At 33.5% G+C, this 23,686-nt stretch overlaps 2 protein-coding genes across 4 annotated transcripts; both read right to left on the minus strand.

The window, feature by feature from the left end:
- Positions 1 to 1,774: 1,774 nt before the first annotated feature.
- LOC110093080 (amino acid transporter ANT1-like) lies at positions 1,775 to 11,359 on the minus strand. Its single transcript, XM_020817846.2, has 3 exons — positions 11,065 to 11,359; positions 9,720 to 10,382; positions 1,775 to 2,225 (listed from the first exon to the last, which is right to left on the minus strand). The coding sequence occupies exons 1-3, from the start codon at positions 11,302 to 11,304 to the stop codon at positions 1,824 to 1,826; spliced, it is 1,305 nt and encodes a 434-aa protein (XP_020673505.1). The 5' UTR covers positions 11,305 to 11,359; the 3' UTR covers positions 1,775 to 1,823.
- A 5,910-nt stretch (positions 11,360 to 17,269) lies between these two features.
- Positions 17,270 to 21,930, minus strand: LOC110093098. Of its 3 annotated transcripts, none has more exons than XM_028694216.1 (2): positions 18,609 to 19,229; positions 17,270 to 17,939 (listed from the first exon to the last, which is right to left on the minus strand). In XM_028694216.1, the coding sequence occupies exons 1-2, from the start codon at positions 18,952 to 18,954 to the stop codon at positions 17,452 to 17,454; spliced, it is 834 nt and encodes a 277-aa protein (XP_028550049.1). In that variant the 5' UTR covers positions 18,955 to 19,229; the 3' UTR covers positions 17,270 to 17,451. The 3 variants fall into 3 exon arrangements, 1 of the variants encoding a protein (XP_028550049.1); XR_003700491.1 differs by lacking the exon at positions 18,609 to 19,229 and adding an exon at positions 21,484 to 21,930 and having other exon boundaries at positions 17,808 to 17,939; XR_003700492.1 differs by lacking the exons at positions 17,270 to 17,939; positions 18,609 to 19,229 and adding exons at positions 20,595 to 21,076; positions 21,484 to 21,930.
- Positions 21,931 to 23,686: the final 1,756 nt, after the last annotated feature.

The following is a 23,686-nucleotide window of genomic DNA, read 5'->3' on the forward strand; positions in this document are numbered from 1 at the left end:
AGAACAATAATTTTCTTCAACACCTACAATAAAGTCTAATAATTATCACTAAAATTATAAACTTATTTTATTTTTAATCTACTCAATTATGGATTTGCTTCGATTAGAAGATGAAGCATTTTGATTGATTTTAAAATTATATAAAAATTATATATACCGACAACATAAAATATGTATATTATCAATCATAATTAAACTTTAACAACAAATATTAATAGCATATAAATAATCATGATTAGTTATTAAAAATATGTAATAAATAATAAGAGATTAGATCAAATCAACTTGAAATCAATAATTTTGAACTGGAATCAAATTTCTCTCAATTGAAAAACAAATTCATTAATTTCTAATTAAGATTATCTCTAAAAATAAAATTTAGCTTTATATCAATTTTATCTACAACTCCAAAGATGAAAGCAACAATATAGAAAATTTCAAAAACTACTTATGTGAAGATCAAATCTAGCAAATTAGGAGTTATTAGAAAATAGTTTCTAATAAATGCGTAAATTTCGAAGTTTTGTATATGTTGTGTGTGAGTTCGTGATTAAGGCTTCGTTTGGAATACCTTTTTTGCCACTTTCTAAAATTTTTATACTAAACAATTACTTTTAAAAGCATTAAGAAAATTGTCCCACACAAAACCCTATTCTTCGTTTGGGAGAGCTTTCTTATAGCTTCTTAAAGCAACTTATTAGTATAAAAAAATTTAGTTCAACAAATTTTTATACTAAAAACTACTTTAAAAAATATATTAAAAAAAAAAACCGTCACAAATGAAACCTAAGAATTTATTTAGGAGGATTGTAAAATGGTAAAACTACTGTAAAGTAATCAGTTTTTTTAACAGTTGTAACAAAAAATTTATTAACACAAAAAATTAATGATCAAACAAAAATTATAATTATAATATAAAAAAATATCATTAAAAAACCTAAATGTGTAGTTTGAGCCATCCTTTTCATAGCTTTGTTTTTTAATAAAATTGGCTCAGCTCTAATGAATCACAATTTCTATTGTGCTTTTAAAAATTTGTATTATGAGAAAGTCTTTTATGATCAAAACTGCTAGTGTGAAGCTGAAATAAAAATTTATAATACATAATAGCTTTTAAAAATTTATTAAAATCTTAGAAATAATTCTACACTCGCTTTTACAAGAAATTACAGCCATCCTAAATGAATCATGAGGCATAGAACTTATCTGAAAGCTCTGTGGTGAGGGCAATAACGGCAACGCCTTTGTCTTCCCTTCACATCTCTGCTGAGCCCTGGCAGACCTACCGGAACAAACTAAACTAAAACAAACTTAAGTTTCAAACACTGAAGCTTTCCTCCTCAAACAATTTCTTAAAATCTTAGTATAGTACATAAGTACATAACTAAGATCTCACTTTGGTCATTGGAGATGCCTGAGCTGGAAACTTTATAAAAAAGTTGCGAAAAGTTTTCTCCCAAACATCAACAGTAGCAAAAAAAATAAGAACAAGAACAACACCTTCCCTCAATTAGTGGAGAGATTATTCTGTGCGGATACCGGACCGCTTGATACTGAGCGCGATACCGAACGGTATCGAGCGTCGGTACCGCTTGGTATCGCGCTCAGTACCAAGCGGTCCGATATCCGCACAGAATAATCTCTCCACTAATTGAGGGAAGGTGCTGTTCTTGTTCTTGTTCTCAATATCGAGCGTCGGTATCGCTCGGTATCGCGCTTGGTACGAGTGCGGTACACTTTTGAAGTGACATGGCACATTTTATTGGTCTCTGGACGAAGTCCGGACTCCCCCGAGAATAATTTGTCCAATTCGTGAACTGATACTAAGAACCCATGAGATGATGACTGAGAGCATCATATGTGCCATAACCAGCAAAAGCAATCCCAACGATAAGTATAAGATAATCTACTGCCCTCTGCCAGAGCTTCAGCTTGGATCCCAAGAGCAAAAGATGGAATGTGGCCGGCAAGACGAAAGCAAGCATGGCGCTAACTGTACTACCCACAAGAGAAATGAAAGCACCAAAACCGGGTATGCAGGAAGCTACGGTGGTGATTATCAGTAGCACAAGCATACGAGCTCCGTGGAGGCCAAGGCGCTCACCGTGGGCATTGCAACACAACTTCTGCGACCATCCGCTTGAAGCCAGCTTCATCTCTATAATCTCGTAAATTGGATGCAGGATGATTGGAAATGTGAATGCTAGAGCTATACAGAGTCCAACCTGTTACAGAGTTCATTTAGTTAGAAAAGTTGCGGAAGGTTTGTTGTCGGGAGAAATAGTCTAAAGATAAACCATTATCTGTTTAAACTAGAACATCCATAGAAGCAATCACATTCATCACAAGCTGGTAATTTTAGATCCAGAGAAATCACATTCGGGAGTCCAAAACATTCTGATTCTAGCAGAAGCAAAATGATGCAGATCTATCTACACCATTCATCCAAATTCACTACATCATCATCTAGAGAGGAAGAGAGAGAGCGAAATATATCTATAATATTAGTTAACCCCACACTCCATTCATCATATAACATAGATTTTGAATGCCAAGATTTGAAAGAACAGCACCTTATATAAAACTTTCAATCTAAGCATTCAAGATTTGTTAAGGTAAAAAAAGTAAGTCTATCATTCTTCTTAACCTCACACACATATATTGGAGAGATAGGACACAATTTTCTTTCACAGTCTATCACAAATTTTGAATTATTAGAATTTGCAGTGACAAAAGGACATATTTTAGCTACTTTAAATCTAAGCATTCAAAATTTATGCAAGTAAATTGATTTATTGTACATGAAACTAAAGGTACGACTGAATATGGACTGAATTCAAATATATTTAAAAGCTAATTATAACATCATACATATCATTACTTTAAATTTGAATATAAAACATGATGCAATTCTAATTTTTAGAATTAGAGTTCAAACACATTTAAAAGCTAATTCTCATATCATAAGACCGTTACTTTCAAATTTGATTATAATATATAATGTAATTTTAAATTTGAATCAACTACTTTAATTCATATTTAATTATTCCATCACGCATGTAAATATTTTAAATAAAAGTCAAATTGAAAATTATAACTATTTAATTTCTAGTAAATAAAGCAAGCCAGTTATTTTAGTTATATATATATATATAAAACACTAGTTTTATTTTTATTTAAATATATTCGATCAAATTTTAATAATTTTAAATCAAGTCAAGGCCTTATATAAAAACAATAACTAAATAAAACAAAATTAACCATAATTAAAAAATAATATTTTAAACTAAGTAAACTCATTATAAATTATTTTAAAAGAATTTTAAGTGAACTAGATTAATTAGAAACATTTCATATAAAACAATTTGTTATATCCTTCATTGCGCACCTATTATGCTTCTACTGCTTTTAATAGGTCATCATTAATACTTAGTGGGCCTCCCTAACTTAAGAGTCGTCGTAAAATTCTTCACTGATCTCCACTAAGGGGGTGAAAGCATAGTATATAGGCCTCAATTTTACAGGTCACTATTATAGCTTAGCAGTCCACTAAGTTAATGAGTCTTTGAAAAGTTGTTCCTATTTTGATATCTGAATAGCGAGATTTTGGAGTAGTTTGGTTTTAATGAATTTTGAACGTTGGTTGGGCCCATTGGATGGTTTTTGGCTAGATAATCATCATAGTGCTTACTGATATATACCACACCAATGAATGATTCAGCTCCTACTTTCAAGATAAAAGTAAGAAGCGTTTTAGCTTAATGGTTCTATGTTTTCGAGATAATAGATTAAGCAACTCCCTTCTACCTTCATCTCTAAATCTCTTTATTTGCAATTAGATTTTACACTTGTATAATTTGCAATCTGATGTGCCTTGGTATTAAAAACAGCAACAAACTCCATGGTATTACACAAAAACATATTTTTAATGATAAAAAATCAAATACGAACAAAGCAAGATATAATGATCCTCTTTCGAAAGGACCTTCTCTCTGAAACCCTAGATGTCGTTAGAATCCTTCATAAAAAGAAAACTACAACACTCTCAAATCAAATTCTTCATCCAAACATAATATAAATCCTACTACTTATAGCAAATAATAAACTAACAAATTCCAAAACAGCCCTCCCCCAATTTCCTCTCAAATCAGCCCCCAAATCAACTATCTTTAATTAGAAAATATCTCCTAATTAATCTCCTTCAATTCAACTCTCAAATCAGCCCCCAAATCTGCCCTCTTTAATTTGAAAATATATCCAAATTAATCTCCTCTAATTCATCCCCTAAATCAGCCCCCAAATCTGTCATTTTTCATTAGGAAACATCTCCTAATTAATCCCCTTCAAATCAGTATGCTTTCCTTAATAATTTCCCTCTCCTATCTGAATTCAAACAAGAGATCCTTCTCTCCTTAATTATTTTCTTAATTCCCTCCTTAATTATCCTCCTAACATAATGAATTATTGCTCTGTTGGGCCCCACAAGACAGGCCGAAATCTCTTTGGATTTGGTTTCAGCTTCCACCCCCTCCACTGTTGGTCTAGCCTCCATTGGCCTGCAGCCGTAACACAATCCTTTGTATTGAGATTGAGTTGCAATTGTAATTATTAGTGATAGTCTAAGTTGCCACCAAAGTCTCAGGAGTCCTTGAAAGAAATTATTCCTACTGCTTGTTTAGTGTTGGCCTAGAGAGTTGCAATTGCATATTTTTCAATATGAATAAAGGAATATCAATTTCTCTACCAGCTTGTTAGCAAATGACTAATGATTTTTCCCACAGCTTGCAAGCGTAGGAGTGATGATCATGAAATCCTACACAAGGAGTGCTTAGGAGTGGATATCCTACACAAGGAGTGCTTAGAAGTGGATATAGGTAGGGTTGGGTTAAACCACATAAAATCTATTACACCCACTTTCTCTGTAACAAGATTTACTTTGCATTGGACTTCACTTGATTAACAAGCTTGTGAAGATTAGATGGGTTTTTTTTTTAACTTTACATTATATCATTTTATAAGATTAGATGATTATGTGATCACATGCTAGCATTGTATTATTACTTTTAAATTACTTTTTCTATCATCATACAATCACTTGGCATTGTATCACTACCATTATCATCATATTTTGTGTAAGTTTATATCTTGCTTCACATGCTTGTATAAAGATTCTCATGTTACCATATTGAAAAAAATTAATCATTTATCTTCATCATTTTTGTATTCCCTCACATTATCTTAATTATTTTCATATGATCATTATACATACTGCGGACATTTGCTTTATGCTGTTTCAATGATTAATATTCTAAATACTTACAACTTGCGTGTTCAACTAGTACCGCTTCACATTGTGCTATCAAGTCATATACACACGCATCTAGCTTACCTTCAGCACAAACACCAGCATACACATTGTGTTCAGTCGTCCAAACAGCGTGAGTTGAAAAACGAAAACGATGACTTATAGTATGGCATTATAGAACTAAATAGTAAATTAAAATCATATTATATGCCTGCATCTGTAAAAGAAGAAATTGTTCAACGAAGAGCATACTAGCTTATTAAATGATTTACAACCCAACGTGTCCACAAGCACTTTTCACATGATCGTGGTGTTTTACAAGCTAAAAGTACTTATTGAGAATTAGAGACTGTTAATTAGTTTAAAATACAAGCTTAATGATTTATTTCAGCTAGCTCCTCTACATGTATCATCCTATTAGTAATGGATGTTGCATATCAAAGAAGTATGTTACAGATTCATTAAGAAAGCATAATGAAATATTTTATGATGTTTTGACATATATCGAAGTAACTTCCGTAATACATTTAGGCATGTCTCTTATGTGTGCACATTCAGGAAATTCATGGTTAACACAAGAATGCAGTTGATCTCAAATTTGTCATCTGATCATCAAAGAACTAAAGAATTTTTCATTTTTAGAAAGTATGGCTAGCGCATCCTTAAAGAAACGTTCATCCTCAAAACATTTGGAATGTGTTTAATAACACTTTAGAATACTTTATCTTGGCATCAGGCGTCAACGTTAACTAATAGCCACTATTTTCAATACACAATATTGAAGAAATCTTTAACGTGTTTGAACACTAGAGCTTGCAGCCAGAAGCCTGTCACGGCTTCTTGAAAAAAAAAAAAAAGGAAAAAACGGAAAAGCTTTTTTCAGAACAGAGAGAAGGAAATTCTTATAATGGCTTGCCTATTACATGCCTAAGAGCTTTATTTAAAGAATAATGTGGCTACATGGAAAGCCACACACTCAAACTAAAGAAACAATCCAAAAAAATCTGGAATTACACCTAACAATCACTCCCTAAATCCAGATTTTACAAAACATCAGACTCAGTCCAACCGTCTCCCAAATCTGCTGCTATTGCCAGTCTAACTTCAGGTTCAACCCCTTGAGACAAATTTGGACAAAACCTCTTAATATGCCCTTCTTTATTACAATGATAGCACTTCCTGTTGGCATTGATCCTACGAGATTCTGATCTTCCTCTAGCGATCAGAATGTTGCCATTCTTGTCTTCTTTCTGTTCAATTTTCTTTGAACTTCTTTGACATTAAACGGATTTAACTCGTCAATGTAAGATTGCTTACATCACAATCTAGTGTCACTATGTTTCATACGTTCTTCGGTAAGTAGCTGAGGAGTAGATCTTGATCTTCTTCGTCAATCTTCCATCCAATTTCTGAGTTAAGATCAATTTATTGAAATCGTCCAAATGTTTCCGGAGTTTTGATTTTCTTCCATTTGGAGTGTTAAATTGTTTCTTCAAACAACAATCTATTTGTAAGAGACTTTTTTTCATATAAATTGTTTCTAGCTTCTCCATAAGTTCAATGCCGTGTCTTCTTCAGCACTCTCTTTAACTTGTCAACAGATAGGAGAAGGATGATACTGTGCGGCTTTCAATTTGGATTTCCTCTCTGCTTGGATCTGTGGTGATTGCAGGATTTTCTTCAAAGATTGCATTCGGAGAGGCCTTGATGAACTAAAAGCGGCCTTCATCTTGATCTACACAGACTGAAATAATTCTCGATACTTGACTTGTGATCTCAAAATTTGCATCAAACATGACGAAGAAATCAAGATTTTAAAAGAAACCTTATGTGCGATTTGCTCCTCAACACTTCCTGATCCTCGGCGTGCTGCTTTGCGGCTTAACGGTTCAAAAAACCGTTAACACAGCCACAGCTCCCCTCAGGCGAAATTCCGAGCAGCCTCCTCCCGTGCTTTCTCCGCGCCCAGCCGCTCCAAGCGCTGGTCCAGCGCCCTTGCACGCCTCACGCCGCCTTCTCGCACCACGTTCACCTCCGGCCCATCTTCGGCCAGCCTCCGTGTGCAACACCACCGTGCGCCTACTGTTCCTGTGAGCACCTCCGGCTCACACAGCCTACACGACTTCTTGCGCGTGCCCTGCTCTTCGCCAACCTCACGCCTCCAGAGATCTCACCTCTACACGAACTATAGCACTTCCGTCGATCCTTGCTTCATCTAGATCTGATCTTCTTGGCTCCAAGAACTCCTTCCTTCCAGGTGTTTCTCAAGTTAGGAGTGTCGTGCGAATGAAGAAGAAGAAAAAATGGAGTTGAGGAAGAAATAGATCGGAAACAATGCAAGAATAGGAAGGTGGCTCTAATACCAAATGAAGAAATCTTTAACGTGTTTGAACACCAGAGCTTGCAGCCAGAAGCCTGTCACGGCTTCTTGAAAGAAAAAAAAAAGGAAAAAACGGAAAAGCTTTTTTCAGAACAGAGAGAAGGAAATTCTAATAATGGCTTGCCTATTACATGCCTAAGAGCTTTATTTAAAGAATAATGTGGCTACATGGAAAGCCACACACTCAAACTAAAGAAACAAAGAAACAATCCAAAAAAATCTGGAATTACACCTAACAAATATTTTCTTCAGAAATTTGTTGGTCTGAAGTGATCTCAAATTTGTTGGTCTGAAGTGTGGATTTTATTTATAGCTAATTGAAAGCTAATAGTTTCATTTAAATGTATTTTTAATGTATGTAAGAAATAATATCTTGTACAGATTTGAAACGAAGGGCATCTACACCTGAAGTGTTTGATCCGTTGAACAAAAACTACTTTAATTTGTAAAATTCATAAATCTCGTATTTTTTTGTTAAATATTAAAAAAAATTAAATCCACCATCTCTCTTTCTCTTTCTCCTCATATTTGTTTTACATGTGTATTATAATTATTTTAGAAAGATTTATATATATAACACTCAAAACTATCATATTTATATATTTAACACCTAAAATTAACAATTTACTCATACAACACTCAATTCTTCAAATATCATAAAAAATAACACACCCCTCACCCTCTACATTAACTTCCCACCATCAAACCCTCATCGTCTTTCACAAGCCATTGGTGAGATCCCATCACCACTTCTCCGCCTCTTCTTCCTCCTTCGCAAGCCCCCTAGTCTCATGGATGCCCTTCCATATCATGACTTGTCTTTTTTTCATGCCAAAGAGCTCCTATCATGACTTGCTTGACTCTTTGTTATCTCAGCGAGAACTCATCACAATTTCCTCTTCTCTTGTCATCCCATCACAATTTCCTTGCTCTTCTACATCATCTAGTGTTTGTGGTGCAACGGAAGATAAGAAATTAAGAGAGATTTTTAAGTGTTATTTATTTAAACCCCGCTACATTTAATTATGAGACATATTAAGCTACTAAAAAATAATTATTACACAACATTATAAACATATATATATATATAAAGCCAAAATTAATAGAAGAAGCCTATATACCTAGTAATTATACATTAAGTTTTCTTTAAAGGATAAATAAATAAATAATTTTTTAATATATTTATTATTATATTAGTCATTAATTACACATTTTCATCATTATCTTATTAATTTTTTAAATTCTAAGTAAAATTGGTGCATATTCAATAAAATTAATATATACTAACAACAAAATATGCATCATTAACAATACTTAACAGTAAATTTTATAAAAAAAATATAATTTAATAAAGGATACTTAGAATGGGGTCTTTTGCAATAAAGAATTCACTTTCAACTAAGTTGAGCATATTAGAAATGAAACTATTAAGATAGAAGTGAGTTTAGATTAAAAAAATGAATTGATAAATTATTCTATTAGAGAGATAAGACGACTAGCACCCATTGAAGGTAAAAAAGAGAAAAGGAGATGTAGGTTGTTTTGGCACATAATGACAATGGAGGACACATCAATATGAAAACTACATTGGATTAATGTTAAAATTAGGAATGAAATGAACGGAAAGCAAATCACATGCCAAACCTAAAGTGAAAAATACTATCACAAATTTGAGTTAACAACTCATGCAATGCTATCATGAATGAATAAATGAGTCATAAGCCATCCGTAATAATTGGAATGAAGCTATTGATAATAATTTCATCTGTAATTCCTGCATAAAAAATCAAACCTGGTAGAACTTTTCAATTAATTGTTACAAAATTTGTTCTTAGAACTGAAAAATTGGGTAGGCAGAGTTTCATATTTTGCGTATTCAATGATAAAGATAGCTGTATGAGTATGTGTAAAGCTTATCAATAATGGCACAAGAGAAACAGCTTAACTATAAGAAATATTTCATTATCTCTTGCTTAAGCTAGAATAAAAATGTACTCATGAAACAGAGGAAAAGGTCTGAGAGTTCAAATGCACCTTGACGGCGATAGCAGACCAGTCGTTGGGGAGGTTAAGTGTAATGATATCCTTGGTCTCGTCACCATAGGCTAAATATCCAAAAATCCCAAAGCTAATATACACTGTTGTTATAGCCATAAATGCCACAAGAAGCACCCAGCGGAACTTTCTCCTATCAGCCATTGATGCTTCCAGCGGCAACGTCATACTGAAGCCATCAAAGCAGAAGACAGCCACTCCCCCTGCAAAAGGTAACCCCCAAGTCCCATTGAATGCACTCCTTTCCCAAGAAAATCGGTTGAACATTTGAATCTCCTCTTTGATAACAATAGCCATCGCAAGGACGTTGCAAGCGTCTGCAAAGGCACTGAATGGGGCAATGGAAGAAAGAGAGCGGATAAAGGAGAGGATTATCTCAAGGGGAAGGAGAAGAAAGAAAATGAAGACAGTGGGTGATACTAATGATTGGTTGGCTTTGGTGAACAAGGAGGAGAGATTCTGGCCAATGAAGACTAAATAGGCAACAGCACTCCCTGCTTGTGAGGTAAGTACAAGTAACTCAGTAAGGTATCGACCTGTTGTTCCAAAGACTTTTGCACCTAGATCCCCATAACTTTGAATGTGCACTTCATCATTAATTTCTTCATCTTCATGTTCTTCTAATCTATCTCTGCATTGGATCTACAAAAACAAGTATTAGGGGAAACGAGGTGATATGCAGGCTGCAATCCTGTTATTTTCAGGATGTAAAACGTAAAGAAGACACATGAAAATTCCTAGAAGAATGCAATAAGTACAGTTACAAGGTTAGCATGTTTCTAAAGACTTGACAAGATAATAACAGTACATACCATGGTAAGGGAGTACTATCATAAAAAGCACTTGCAACAACAATGAATCGCTATACCAGAAACAGGTTCCATTAGATAAAATAAGGAGGCACTATGGATAAGTTCTTTTCTAAATCTTCGGAACACATTGTTTTGGAAGCACAGTTCAAAATGATTTCTTAGGAAAGTCAAAAATTATGCAGATGGAAATATGATTCAGCTTTGACCTGAAAATATGCAGATGATATCAAACACACAATGAAAATATTACTGTTGATTTCACCTCTGCAAAGAATGCAGAATTATTCGGGCTTCACAAAAACACAAGAAAGGTATTTGGCGAGGAAATGCTTGTATGAAATTAATAACATAAATAAATAAATCACCCGTATAATTTCCTCAACAATGGAAATGTTCGTAGAAAAGGCGTAGTATTTTAAACCTGTCAGACAAAAATGAAACAAGGAGGACTGAACGGTTCCCCAAGACAGAAAAGGAAAGCATGAGAAATCGAGAAACGGAAAATTACTGACGAGGAGGAGCATGCAGAAGAAGGTAGAGGCGCCGGCGACAGCAACTCCGACTGTACCGGCTAGCCATCCGGCCATGCGGAAGGCGTAGGGAAGGCCAAGCACACCCGTCCCCACAATCGAAACCACGATGTTGCCCAGCGTCTGCGTCCACGTTGCTCCGCCGGCTATTCTCCGGTGGCTATTCGGCGGCAAGCCATCTAATAGGGGCGCCGTCGACGACGAGCCATCTGTGATCGCCATGAACGAGACAGTGCTCGTCCCGATCCAGCTGAAAAAGGATAGACAGCAACACAATGAGGTTGCAATGTTGCATTATGCTTTGTACTTAAAATTTATGGCCGTCCATTTTTGTGTGGGTTAAGTGACAAGTCAATTAACTATTTGATGGGGCCCATTTTAAACTTTCTTATTGAGAGCTTAGGCTTTTAATTAAAAAAAAATTAATTTAGATTTTAATAAATTAATGTGTATAAATTTATAATTAAATTCACTCAAAATTATTACAAATTTTATTTTAATTATATGAAAAAAAATTATAATTCTCATAAATATAAATAAAAAGAGAGAGTGATACATTAATATCTACTTAAAATACTATAAATATTTATTGTTATATATCGTTTGTCATTCATTATAATTTTTGTCTTTTGAATGAATATTATTTTAATAAATAAAAATTAAATATTCTTATGTTTTAGTTTTTTAACATTTATGGTAAATAAATAAAAATACTTTTAAGGTAAATATTTTTACCATTCTTTATATATGATAATGCAACTATGAATGTATACATGTATATAATTTATGCATGTTAATTGATACTTGTTACGAGAATATGATGATATGAATTTATGGGTATATTGAAGTAGGGGTGTCAAAATATATTTTCGGGTCGGGTTCGAATCCTACTCGAAATTGACATGCATCATGCTGCTCCAAGTTGAACCCAACCCGATAAGGCAAACAGGTCAAATATTCAGATGCGAACCTGGCCCGTTAGGTTTCTAACTCGCAGATGCAAGCGGGGCAAAAGTATGAGCTCAAGCTGTAGGGGAGAGGCAGGCAAGCGCAGGTGCAAGGTTGCATGCACGGAACCGTTGGTGCCTGGCTATGAGCACGAGCACTAAGACAAGGCAGATGAGCGCGGGATGCGGGGCCAAGCACGAGGTTGCTTTATGATGCGGGACAGAAAATTGACCCAAATCTGATCCGAATTTATAATTAGGATTTGAAATCCAAACCCTACTCATTTCCCGAGCTGATTGATCTGAACCCAAAATTTTCAAATCATTTTCGGATCAAATTTCAAATCTGATCAAATATGCCCCCTACATTGACGATATTTATTATTTTGCGGTCGGGCAGGTTTTTAAGCATCAAGTCAAATAATTTGCAGCAGGAGTTTTTGGCTGATCTATTTGTAGCGATTTGGAGCACATGTCTTACATGTGCATTAAGCGCAGGGGAAAGGAAAAAAAAGTGTCCGAAGATTCTGATTTTTATAATAGTTTGTTCGAAATTATAATGTAATATATTTGAATTTGAAATTTGTATTTGATTAATCTGTACGGTTAGTATTGTGGGCATCTTCTCCTAAGCGTCTTGTTTAGTAGAAGGATCAAATGAAAAAAAAAAAAGTATTAATAACTCTTATATTTTGTATTATGTTGATGTCTTGCAGGTGCATTCACTTTTCTCTTCAATGCAGATTGCAGGTACATTATTAGGAAGAGTTTAGGATGGACAATTGTCCACATTGAAATCTTTATTCTTCCTTATAATAATAAGCGTTTTAATTATTTTTCCATCTTTAATAAATATAGTTGCTCAAATTCTAAGAAAAATAAATTAGATTATGCATTTCACAATCATGTTTTGTCCACCCTCAAAAGAGAGATTGGTTCCGCCCCTGCTTCAATGCCATAATAATTCTTATTCGAGTATATATGAAGTATGTATAAGAGGCATTGTGGTTAGATCAATCAAAATAAATTTGAAATGGAGAATGTGAAATACATGTTATTACATCCTCATAGCACTTGAAAGGATTTAATATCATTAGCTTTTGAAAATTAAGTTATTTTCCTACAATAACTTAACAATCACCTTCGGAGCGGCTGCAGTATTTAATAAAGATGATTGTTTAACTTATTGTAGGAAACTTAGATTTTTCAAAAGCTAAAGTGTGTGTGTCTATATATATATATATATAACAATTTTTTTATTAAAACTATCATATATAAATAATTTCACCTTCGGAACGGCTTCAGTATTTTATAAAGATAATTGCTTAACTTATTGTAGGAAACTTAGATTTTTCAAAAGCTAAATTGTGTGTGTCTATATATATATATATATAACAATTTTTTATTAAAGCTATCATATATAAATAATTTTGATTGTAAAAATAAATTTTTATAGCAAAAATTTATAAAAAATGTTGTGAAAAAATAATAAAAAAAGTAACAGTCAAACAAAACTTTAGTTAATATCAGAAAAGCAAAATAATGAGATAGTTATTCCAAACAGGCCCATAATGCATCATTATTGTGTGATATATGAAAGAGGTGAATTTTTGGTTCGTATATCAAAACTAAATTTAAGTTCTAATGAATCACAAAATAGTTCCTTGTGAGAGAGAAGCTAACGCTAAGTCATGCCTGCTTAGCTTTTCACGCACTTTAGACATAGAAAACGCTAAATTATTTAATTCTTCTAAGTTTTTTTTGGCGTTTGCATCTGTCTTAAAGCGATGAGTCTTATATATGTAGTCATGTTGTCCTTCACATCAAACAGCTGGATTACTGGAAAGAAGGCATCTTTCTTTTGTTTGTCTGTGCATTGCAATTCACATTCCATGGCTGAGTTTTCATCCTTTTTAAAGTGATTTTCTTCAATGAAAAGTGATATATTTCTTTAACAATGTAATTTGGTTGATTAGTGATGTCGAGTGGTAGAATATTTGCGGCAGTAGAGAGTGAGAGTTTAATATCTTATTTTTGATGTACCATAATTCTTAAGTTGAAAAATTGAAAACAAAAAACTATATAGTCTAACCCAGATGAAATGATTATAATAATACATATTTAATGGGTTATAAATGATATTATTCTTAATGATTAAGATGTTGATGTAATATAGTAATTGATATATTCTCAAAAAATTATCTTGATCAAGCACGAATCTTGAGGCGAAACTAAACCAGAAACTTCAAAAATTAAATCTGAGAGCTCCTGAACTCCGATTTCAACGAGCTTATAGTCAAACTGAGCGTCTCGGAAATACAAACCGAACGACACCAAATTAAACTCGATCCGAGCCCAAATGAGCCCAAATCAAGCACCCAAAGTGCTGTTGGAAAGCTCATACTGCAATTTGAGTTATCAAACGGTCTTCGATTTTAACGAGCTTATAGTCGAATCGATCGGCTCGACGAGACGAATCCAACGAGCCCAAGATCGCCGAATTCCGAAAGCACTACTGCCTTCAAATATCCAACGAATGGTGCATGATCAAAGGATTCAATATCAGTCGTCCATTCAACCACTCCCTATTCGTCCATGATCTCACGCCTATTTACGAGCTATGTCACTCCATAAAAACTATAAATAGAGCCCTCATTCTTCACAAAGGAAGACTCAAGCAAGAAGAAGAGAAGAAGAAGATAATGAGGAGGAGAATCAGCTCCTCCTCGACCACCGCCGGAGTTCTTCCCGCCGCCCGAACACGCCGGAATTCTGCCGGATTTTCGGGGGACGTCGGAACTCTGCACAACTTTGTAACTGAATTTCAATTCAGGAGAAACTCATTGTAATCTGATCGTTCTAACTTGTGGGACGAATCAGCCTCTTGTACCTCAAATTACACTAGTAGAACTTTTCAACTAGGCGTGGCCCCGTGATTTTTTCCCTTTTTCGGGTTTTCAACGTAAAATACTGGTGTTACTATTTTTCTTCTGTTTGTGCACTGGATATCCGTACAACGCGAAGACGAAAGTATTTTAACTCTATCGCCGCGTATATTCTAGTCCGCAACAGTACTTATGAACTTGAAGGATAAATTTAACGATGAAAGTTAGAGGAACTTTGAGGCGTTACAGTTATCTTCATGAAATTATTTGTGGCATGTTTGGTTTGATGAGAATAGACTAGAGACTAATGATTCAAATATAAATCTTAACGTCACAAGTTAAATTTGGCATCAACTTGTGTATCTCATATAAGATCGATATACGTCTTCGACACAAATGTCGACGTTTTATACTCGAACATCTATAAAAATGCCAATGTTTCGTTGATCTGGTTGAGTTTGGGTGCAACTTCAACCCCATGTAGCTTATTTTAACATTTTTAAGCCCTAGTCATCACTTTTAATTTTTGTGACTCAATTTTGACTATTTTAGATCCTGATAAAGGCTCTACAAATAATCTCCAGCAAATTTTATGACTTTTAAGCAAAAAAATTTAATGATCTTTTCTCCAATCGATATACTAACTTAAGATAATGATAAGATTATGATCAAAGAAATTTTACTTTGTTAATGACTTGAGGGGAGGTTCATATTGACATTCAAGAAGTGTTTATGCATCATAATTTTTTTTTCAAATATATAATTGTGTTGTGAATTTTTTCAATAACTTAATATACATGTTTGAATGACATAGACTTCAACATCATAAAATAAGGGCCGAATGATAAGTCAACATAAAATTCATCTAATTAAGAATGAATGTTGATGCAATTTTTTAGTTAGAAAATTTTTGGAGTTAAATGCAAGACCGTTTGTACTTTGATTTATGTAAACTTATAGTTGAATTAAACATGTTAATGAGATATATATTTTCTAATGGCTCCAAAAGTTTTATGAGTCTAGTCCAAATAACCCCAAATCAAGTAATTCTAATATGGTTGAAAACTTCGTGAAATTAATTGGAATACCAAACAATTTCCTAATTTCAAGTCAATATAATCAAAACAAACAGCTTGATGAGAGGATCTCAGTGAGCACAATGTCACTCAATTTTGAGGTCATTAAGGCATTAAAATGCTAGAAGAATTGTCAGCAATTAAAGGAATCAACATGAATTACTTGATGCAGTTTTTTGGGTTTTTGACTAAACTTACCAAAATACTACTCAAGAAAACTACATATAGATCATATTCATCACATGAATGATGCTTGGACCTTGACTTAAAATTAGAGAGTTATGAGATATCAAGAACTATAAAATTCCCCTGATGTCAATGATGATGAGCACCACCAACTTTTATCATCATCTAACTATGATATCTTGAACAAAGTTTCCCAATTACTAATGCCTCTGATTTTGTCAACCAAAATTGCTAATAACATCAACACACATCATTGTCTATAAAGCTGATACATACCATTGAAATAAACGTCAACTTCTTCCCCCACCAGCAATGTTAACACATATTTGCTTATAAGGCCAATGCACGTCATTGATAGAAATGCCAATGCTCATATCTTTGTCATCCGATGTTGCTAATATTCTTGATGTTGGTCATCACCTATAAGGCTTATGTACGCCTTCAACACGAATATCAATACTTGTTGGCTTCATCATTAGCCATTGCTACCAACGAAGACATGCACCATCGTCTATAAGTCAATGTACGTTAACACTAATGCTGTCACAAGTCATTGAATAATGTCAATGCACATCATCACTAATAAAGTTGATGCACACTGACGACAATATCTCTAACTCCTAATACAATATCATGATTTATACAGGACTTCTTGGTCTTTGTCCACCTCTCCTCAAAGGGGAACAATTGAACATAACACAAATAATCTTTTAAAGTTAACTCCAATGTCTTAGGACTCCTCAAATTTTCAACATAAAATTCATAATCTATAGCTCGTGTTTACTACGTTTCATCAACATCATTTGTGACCTACATGATACATTAGTGAGAACATTTCAACTTTTCTAAGCTTCATGATTTTTTTCCTTTTTGAATTTTAATGTAAGAACTTTAGTATCTTTTACAATTTTTTTATCTATTTCTATTTTGGATATTCATAAAAACCCAAGACATTAAACTCTAACTCTACTGTTGTGATATACTAGCACAAAATGAGTAACATAACTCAAAACTTCCTTTTTTATTTTTGTTCAAGCTATCATTTTCAAAATATAAGCATAGTCATTCAATTATTAGAAGAGAAAGCCACCACTAGAACTTGTAAATTGAGTGCCACCCCCAGTTTAACTAAAAGCAGAAAACAAGTATTACAAACTCTCAATCACACAAAGATAGCAAACATTCATTTATCTTATACATACATACAGCAAATAAGCCAATCAAGTCACGAAACCTTATAAAACAAATTATTTATATTCCACAATCCAAATCAATCTAATTTGATGGAAGAAGCTTAGATCTCATACTCGCACACCTTCCTCTTGCAATGCTATCTATGAGCGATTCTCCAATCCCTTCTCCAATTCCTTCAACAAGGTCCCCTATAATTCCAAATATAAAATGAGACGCAAGCTTTAATGTTGATGTCCCCATCATTTTGCTTTTCTCAGGTGGCTTAATTCCATTCTCATAAAGGCCATTAATCATTTCTTTTGCGCAAATTGCATGAATATAATAGCCACATGAAACTCCACAACAGTACATCAATCCAGACTTCTTTCTATGGCAGATTCTGCACAGAATGCCCACATCACCATTCAGTTGTTGTGAAATAATCATTGGGTGTTGATGGATTGGAAAATTCATCTCCCAATTCATCATAGCACAGCAAGGATGCATTTGAAATCCACATATTGTGCACTTAAATACATATCCTTTTGCTGAATTGCTACATATTTGACATCTTGAAGAAAGAAATCCACCTTGCGGTTAGGAAACAGAGAACTTTATTAGAAATAGATGATCAATACTGCTCTATATATGAAGAAAATTTGAACTGAAACAAAAGGATTCTTCTTTGTTGATTCACTTAAGGTTGTTTGGTTCAATCGTATTATAAAGGTATCAATGTTGTTTTTTAAAATATTGTATATTGGTTCAGTATTTAACTCTTATCATGTTTCCCAACAACAATACAAGCAACCAGTGAGCCCTTAACCTATTAGGCTTCATCTGGGACGGTTTTTTATTGCTTATATAAACTTAATTTTTTTGTACTAATTTTTTTTTTAGAAATCAGTAAGAAAACGACTTTCTTTTTGCTTCTTAAAGCAGCTTTCCAAACAAAAAAAAAATAATAATTTTGTACTAAAAAGCTGCTTTAAGAAGCAGAAAAAAATTTGTCCCAAATGAAGCCTTAGTAATCATATAACTAGTATTTTCTAATAAATATTAGCATACATAGAAAAGTCTAGTGAATCAAGGCTCCATAATGGCATAAAAAATCATGCATGAATATAGGTATTAGCAAAGTAAGACAAAAAACTTGCTTAAAGATGACATTTGCTAATTTTATAATAATACATACACAAATCAGTAAATCAAAAGCTATCTGAATGCAATAAAAATACACGTCTGAGTCTAAATGTTACCTGATTTGGTGTAAAAAACAAGCTGGTGATTATAGTGGAATGGATGATTAATGAGAGAAGCAGGAGCAAAGGCACAGAAATCATGAAGCTCAAAATCACATATTTGGCATTTCATCCTCTTCCCCGCACCAAACTCTTTGCAACCCATGCAGGTAAAGAGGTAGGGCAAATTCATCAGAACCAGAGGGTGATGTGGATGGCTAAAATGTAATATAACTTCCTCCTGGTTTGGTTTCGGAATGGCTTGAAGCTCCATTAATGGAGATTTGTATGAAAGAGGCTTTTCTGTTCTCTTGCTTCCTCTCATTTTGATTTGTTGCATGCAACAAGCATATTTATATCCCATGTTAGCCTTATAGAGGAAGTTAGTAGAAGTGATTATTGAACCAATTTATCAACAGCTGGATATAGATTCTTCCAAAAGCCTGTGGTAATACTTTAAGGCATGTGATTGTGGGTTATAAGATTCATTTCTTAGCTTAATTTGATTGTTTTTGTAATAACAGAAGAGCTTTTTGTCTTCTGTTACTGTTTTCTTTAAGAAAGTAAAACAACTGGAGCTGCCTTTTAGGCTATCCTTAAATTATTAGTTTATATCTTTTTATATGATTAGGATTTTAGTTTGGCAAATACATAGAGGGATTATAGAATGCTTGATTAGAAAAATACAGCAAGGGCCTATTTGCTTTTTTGTAGATTGCAAAAAATATTTTTGGAAGTTGAGATTTTGTTTTTGATTATTCTGAATATGACAATAAAATTCTCATTTTTAGAAAATTCAAGGTATTTAGAGTTTCCAACATTAATATTGATTTCGAATTATATCCAACAAATGATTGCAAATCTAACCTCTAATAGGGGGAAAAAAAAAAAACTCTTATAGGAAATATCACCAGTAAAGCCTAAGCTTTAAGTGCCAAAGTGATTTAAAATGTCCAGAAAATCATCTTGATGCTCACTAGCTTTCTTTTCATTTCTTGTTGGCTTATGTTCCGCCTATGAGTTGGAAAGCTTACGCATTTTATTTTCGCGGTGAAGTAAAATGGATTCGCTTTTCTCATTTGGCTTTATAATATTGCTTTTTCCTTTACATTAAAGTTTGATTGATGCATAGCTGTTCTTGTTTGGCTTCTTTGAATCTGTCAAAACTTGTTGACATAAGTGTCACACCCCGGGTCCGGAAGGCGGTACACCTGGCAACACGGGATACGATGAAGGGATGGGAAAACATATTTTATATTTACAAAGAGAAGTATATATATACAAAAGATACAACAAGATACATATATGCATCAGAGTAAATAGAGGAAGTGACAGTGAACAACTAGATCATTAATAGAAGTTCAAATAACCAATACATCCAAATAATAATAGTTCTGATACAAACCATCATGAATATAAATATAACAAAAGCATGAAAGAAAATAACTCAACCCTCAGAAAATATAAACATAATAAACAACTGCAAAAATAATAAATATCCAAAAACAGTCTATTGATGGTAATCATGCTCATGAGGTGGCGATCCATCAAACACACCTGAAGGACATGTTGAAAAAGACATTGGGTCAGTTTGATGAATTAAACTTAACAAGTAATTACTATCTATTATAGCATAAATGACAAAAGAATAAGGAATGCAATATGGACAACCAAATGGTAGAAGTAACAACTTAAAGTCATCAAAACAAAATAGTACCGATGCATGCCATGTTTCCTACAATAGAAATCTAATATGCTGGTGACATTAATGTATATGAAAAAATCACTATCAATGCAATTATTTTAATCCCGGAAAATGCAATCACACTAGGTATTATCATAGCTCAAAATGACCTACAGTCATTTATTATTTGCAATTCACATTGGCTTATATTTTCTTATAATTAAACATATATATCGCTATTGCGGTTTATCATAGACCCATCCCTGGAAGCTTGGCACCAACTGAAGGAAATCCAATGATTTCCTGTAGAGCCGTCACTCTTGGGGCCCGTCAACCATAGCTGGCAAAAAATTAATAGGATTATACCGACATATACATAATCACACAGTGCAAGAGTTGTTAATAATCAACGGGGGATTATGTTTATAATTTATATAATCAACATGATTTATAAAAGGAATATCATATACTGCGATAGATAAAACTAATGTAATTTGACAATATGATATTTATTGCATTCAATCAAGAGCATGCCTAAAAATACAAAATTAGTTTATATAACAATAAACCAAGAATATTATATTATGAAGCTTCTAAGTAATTATGAGCAAATATGTATAGTAACATGAATCCCCAATGACATAACTGGCCACTTAACAACAAAAGATCTAGCAATATAACCAAGAAAAATGCCCCTAACTAAGAAAGATAAGTTTATCCTATAAAAAAATAATAGGTACTCACAGTGGTTCCACAAACTCTGACCTGGAAAGCGGCTTGTTTGACTCCACAAAGCTACAATCTTACAAATAACAAAACCAAAATAACATTAAGCTCTTTCATCGAGGCATATGTAAGAATATCCCAATCATCCCAGCCACGCCATAAACACCAAAATAATCACCAAATAAAATGATTAATTCTATGACCTAACAAAACACTCTATGGAGACCAAACTTAAAAGAAGCCCCACAACAAAACTTGGATTAATGATATTTCTAACACATGCAAGATAATATAGATTTTTAATTTATTCAAATATTATCTTGAATAAGATTTCTTTCCCTAAGTCAAAAAAATCATCGCAATGATATTTCGACAAAATACAAATCATGTAACATAAACCTTATAAAAGATAACATCCGCCATACACCTCGTCAATGAAGAAAAATGAAGAAAGGAGAGGGTAAAAAGAGAGTTTGAACTCACTATTGAAGGAAAAACTTGTTATAGGCTGCTTATGCGAGCAAGAAGTGAAGAGGGAGTGGAAAGGAAGGATTTGGCGGCTGTTGTAGGAGAGAAGAAAGGAGTATTCGCTGTTCTAGTTTCCTTATTAGGTTCAAACAACATGAGAAGGGCGTAATAGGCAAGAGAATCCAATCGATTAGGGAAAGAATCGAGAAATCCCTGCGATTGGAGGAGAGACAGTGGGTGAGGCACAAAAGGCAAGCTTGGCTTCGGTTCAATGCGGACAAGAAGGGTGGTCGGATGGCTGGCTTACGCGTGCGGGAGAAATCCCGGACCAGTTTGGTTGTCCAGTTTTGGTTATAACAATAAGCAATCCAACATGAAATATGGTGCCAGCAGAGAGATTAAGGCTTTGTTTGTTTGAGTGTTTTTTTTTTGCCTTTTTCGTTTTTGGAAACGGAGGAATTTTTTTTTTTGTTGTTTGGTTCGTCAAATCACGTTCCCAATAACTCCTTTTTTTCGTTTTTCTGAAGTTTTGAAAAAGCTTTTTATATATACTTCTCCGTTATAAAACTTTATTTTCTGAACTAATGTTTTTTAAAACTGTCTTTTACAAAAGCACCAAAAAAACAAACGAAGCCTAAGATGATGACACTAAATACTTAAAATTGGATTTCTTTGAACTTTGGGTTTGATTTTGCTAGAATTTTATCGAAATTGGATTAAATTTTCACCTTTTTTACGACTTATTTCAGTGGTTTTAATATGAGATTAAGCCAAAATATTTAAAATCATTTATCAAAAACTTATAAAACACATCATAATACATTATATTTATGATTTTAAAATAAAAACATACATTTAAAAAACTCTTTAAAACCAATTTATTTGAATGATTTTATTTTTATTCTGCTAATGAAAGTTTCTACAAATCTTTTATCAAGAACATGCTAAGTACATCTTAAATATGCAAGAAGGATGAATTAACCTTCATTATTGTATTGAGATTATTTCTCTATTTTTTACCTGTCACATTATGTATTATTTCCTTAAGCCGCATCAGAGGTAGGGAGTCACGTGTACACCTTTCAGCCTAGCTTACATAACTTTATTAATATGTACTAGTAACATTATGTATTATTTCTCTATTTTTTAGGTAAAGCATTTCATGTAGCTCTTTTGATCTTGTAAATTAAAGGTTAAGGCACATATTTTAGGACTTCATGCTATTTTTATTGTTCACAAAGATCACTTAGTCTCTTTCTCTCCGTATTTATTGATTTCCTCATTCTATCTCATGCTCCAGCTTACTAAATCTTTAATAGGGTTATGCCACCTACTAATAAAATTGTGTCAAAAATCCTCTAAAGTGCAGTGAGTTTGAATTTATGTTAGTGACCAGAAGATATGAATTACACAAAGAAATAAAACCAATAGTCATAGATGAACATGGAGAACTAGAACTTCACATCACATTGCGATTTCAAGGAAATAGAAGAAAAAATAACTAAGATGCATTGGGGGAGTTCAACGAAATGTCCCGAGAGAAAAGCACCCCTGAAGGATCCTCTAATTAGGTAGATTACCATAAATGGCATGATTCTAAAGCACCAACTTCAACGCTTGTTACTAACCATAGCCATAATTACTTCAATATTGAGGAATACACCCCTTTCACCCAAGCAAGGAGGAGAGATTCGGAGGCGACCAATGCAATTTTCAATGAGATTACATATGTGAAGCCTCCTGCCAATTTTAATATGCGCCACCTGAAATCATACTGGCTTGCCAACCATGTTTGTAATTGAGTCGATAATATAATTGACGGGCGTCAACAATGCCTTAAATTTTCAATTGCTTTCAGCACCTTCAAAGAGTCTACCCCTATGTGGTTTTCCTATATGCTAGTGGGCATCATCACATCCTTCTATGAGTTAAAGGGGATGTTCATCAAACAAATTGCGAATGCCTAAAGGCCACTGTGAGTTTACAAGCTCTTTTAAAGAAGAGACAAGTCAAACGAGTTGTTGAGACCCTTCATCGCTAGGTTTCAGAGTGAAATGTTGGAAGTCAAAGTATTAAAGTCGACAATCACCCAAACTGAATTGACTCCAAGAATGCGGGAAGGACAATTTAAATATTTTCTTGGACTATAGTAGCTATGAACATTGATCGAGTTGTTGGAACTCACCAATAGTCACATAAAATGTTGAATAACACAACA

This window comes from Dendrobium catenatum, unplaced genomic scaffold, assembly GCF_001605985.2.
Source record: "Dendrobium catenatum unplaced genomic scaffold, ASM160598v2 fragScaff_scaffold_414, whole genome shotgun sequence".
Lineage (NCBI taxonomy): Eukaryota > Viridiplantae > Streptophyta > Magnoliopsida > Asparagales > Orchidaceae > Dendrobium > Dendrobium catenatum.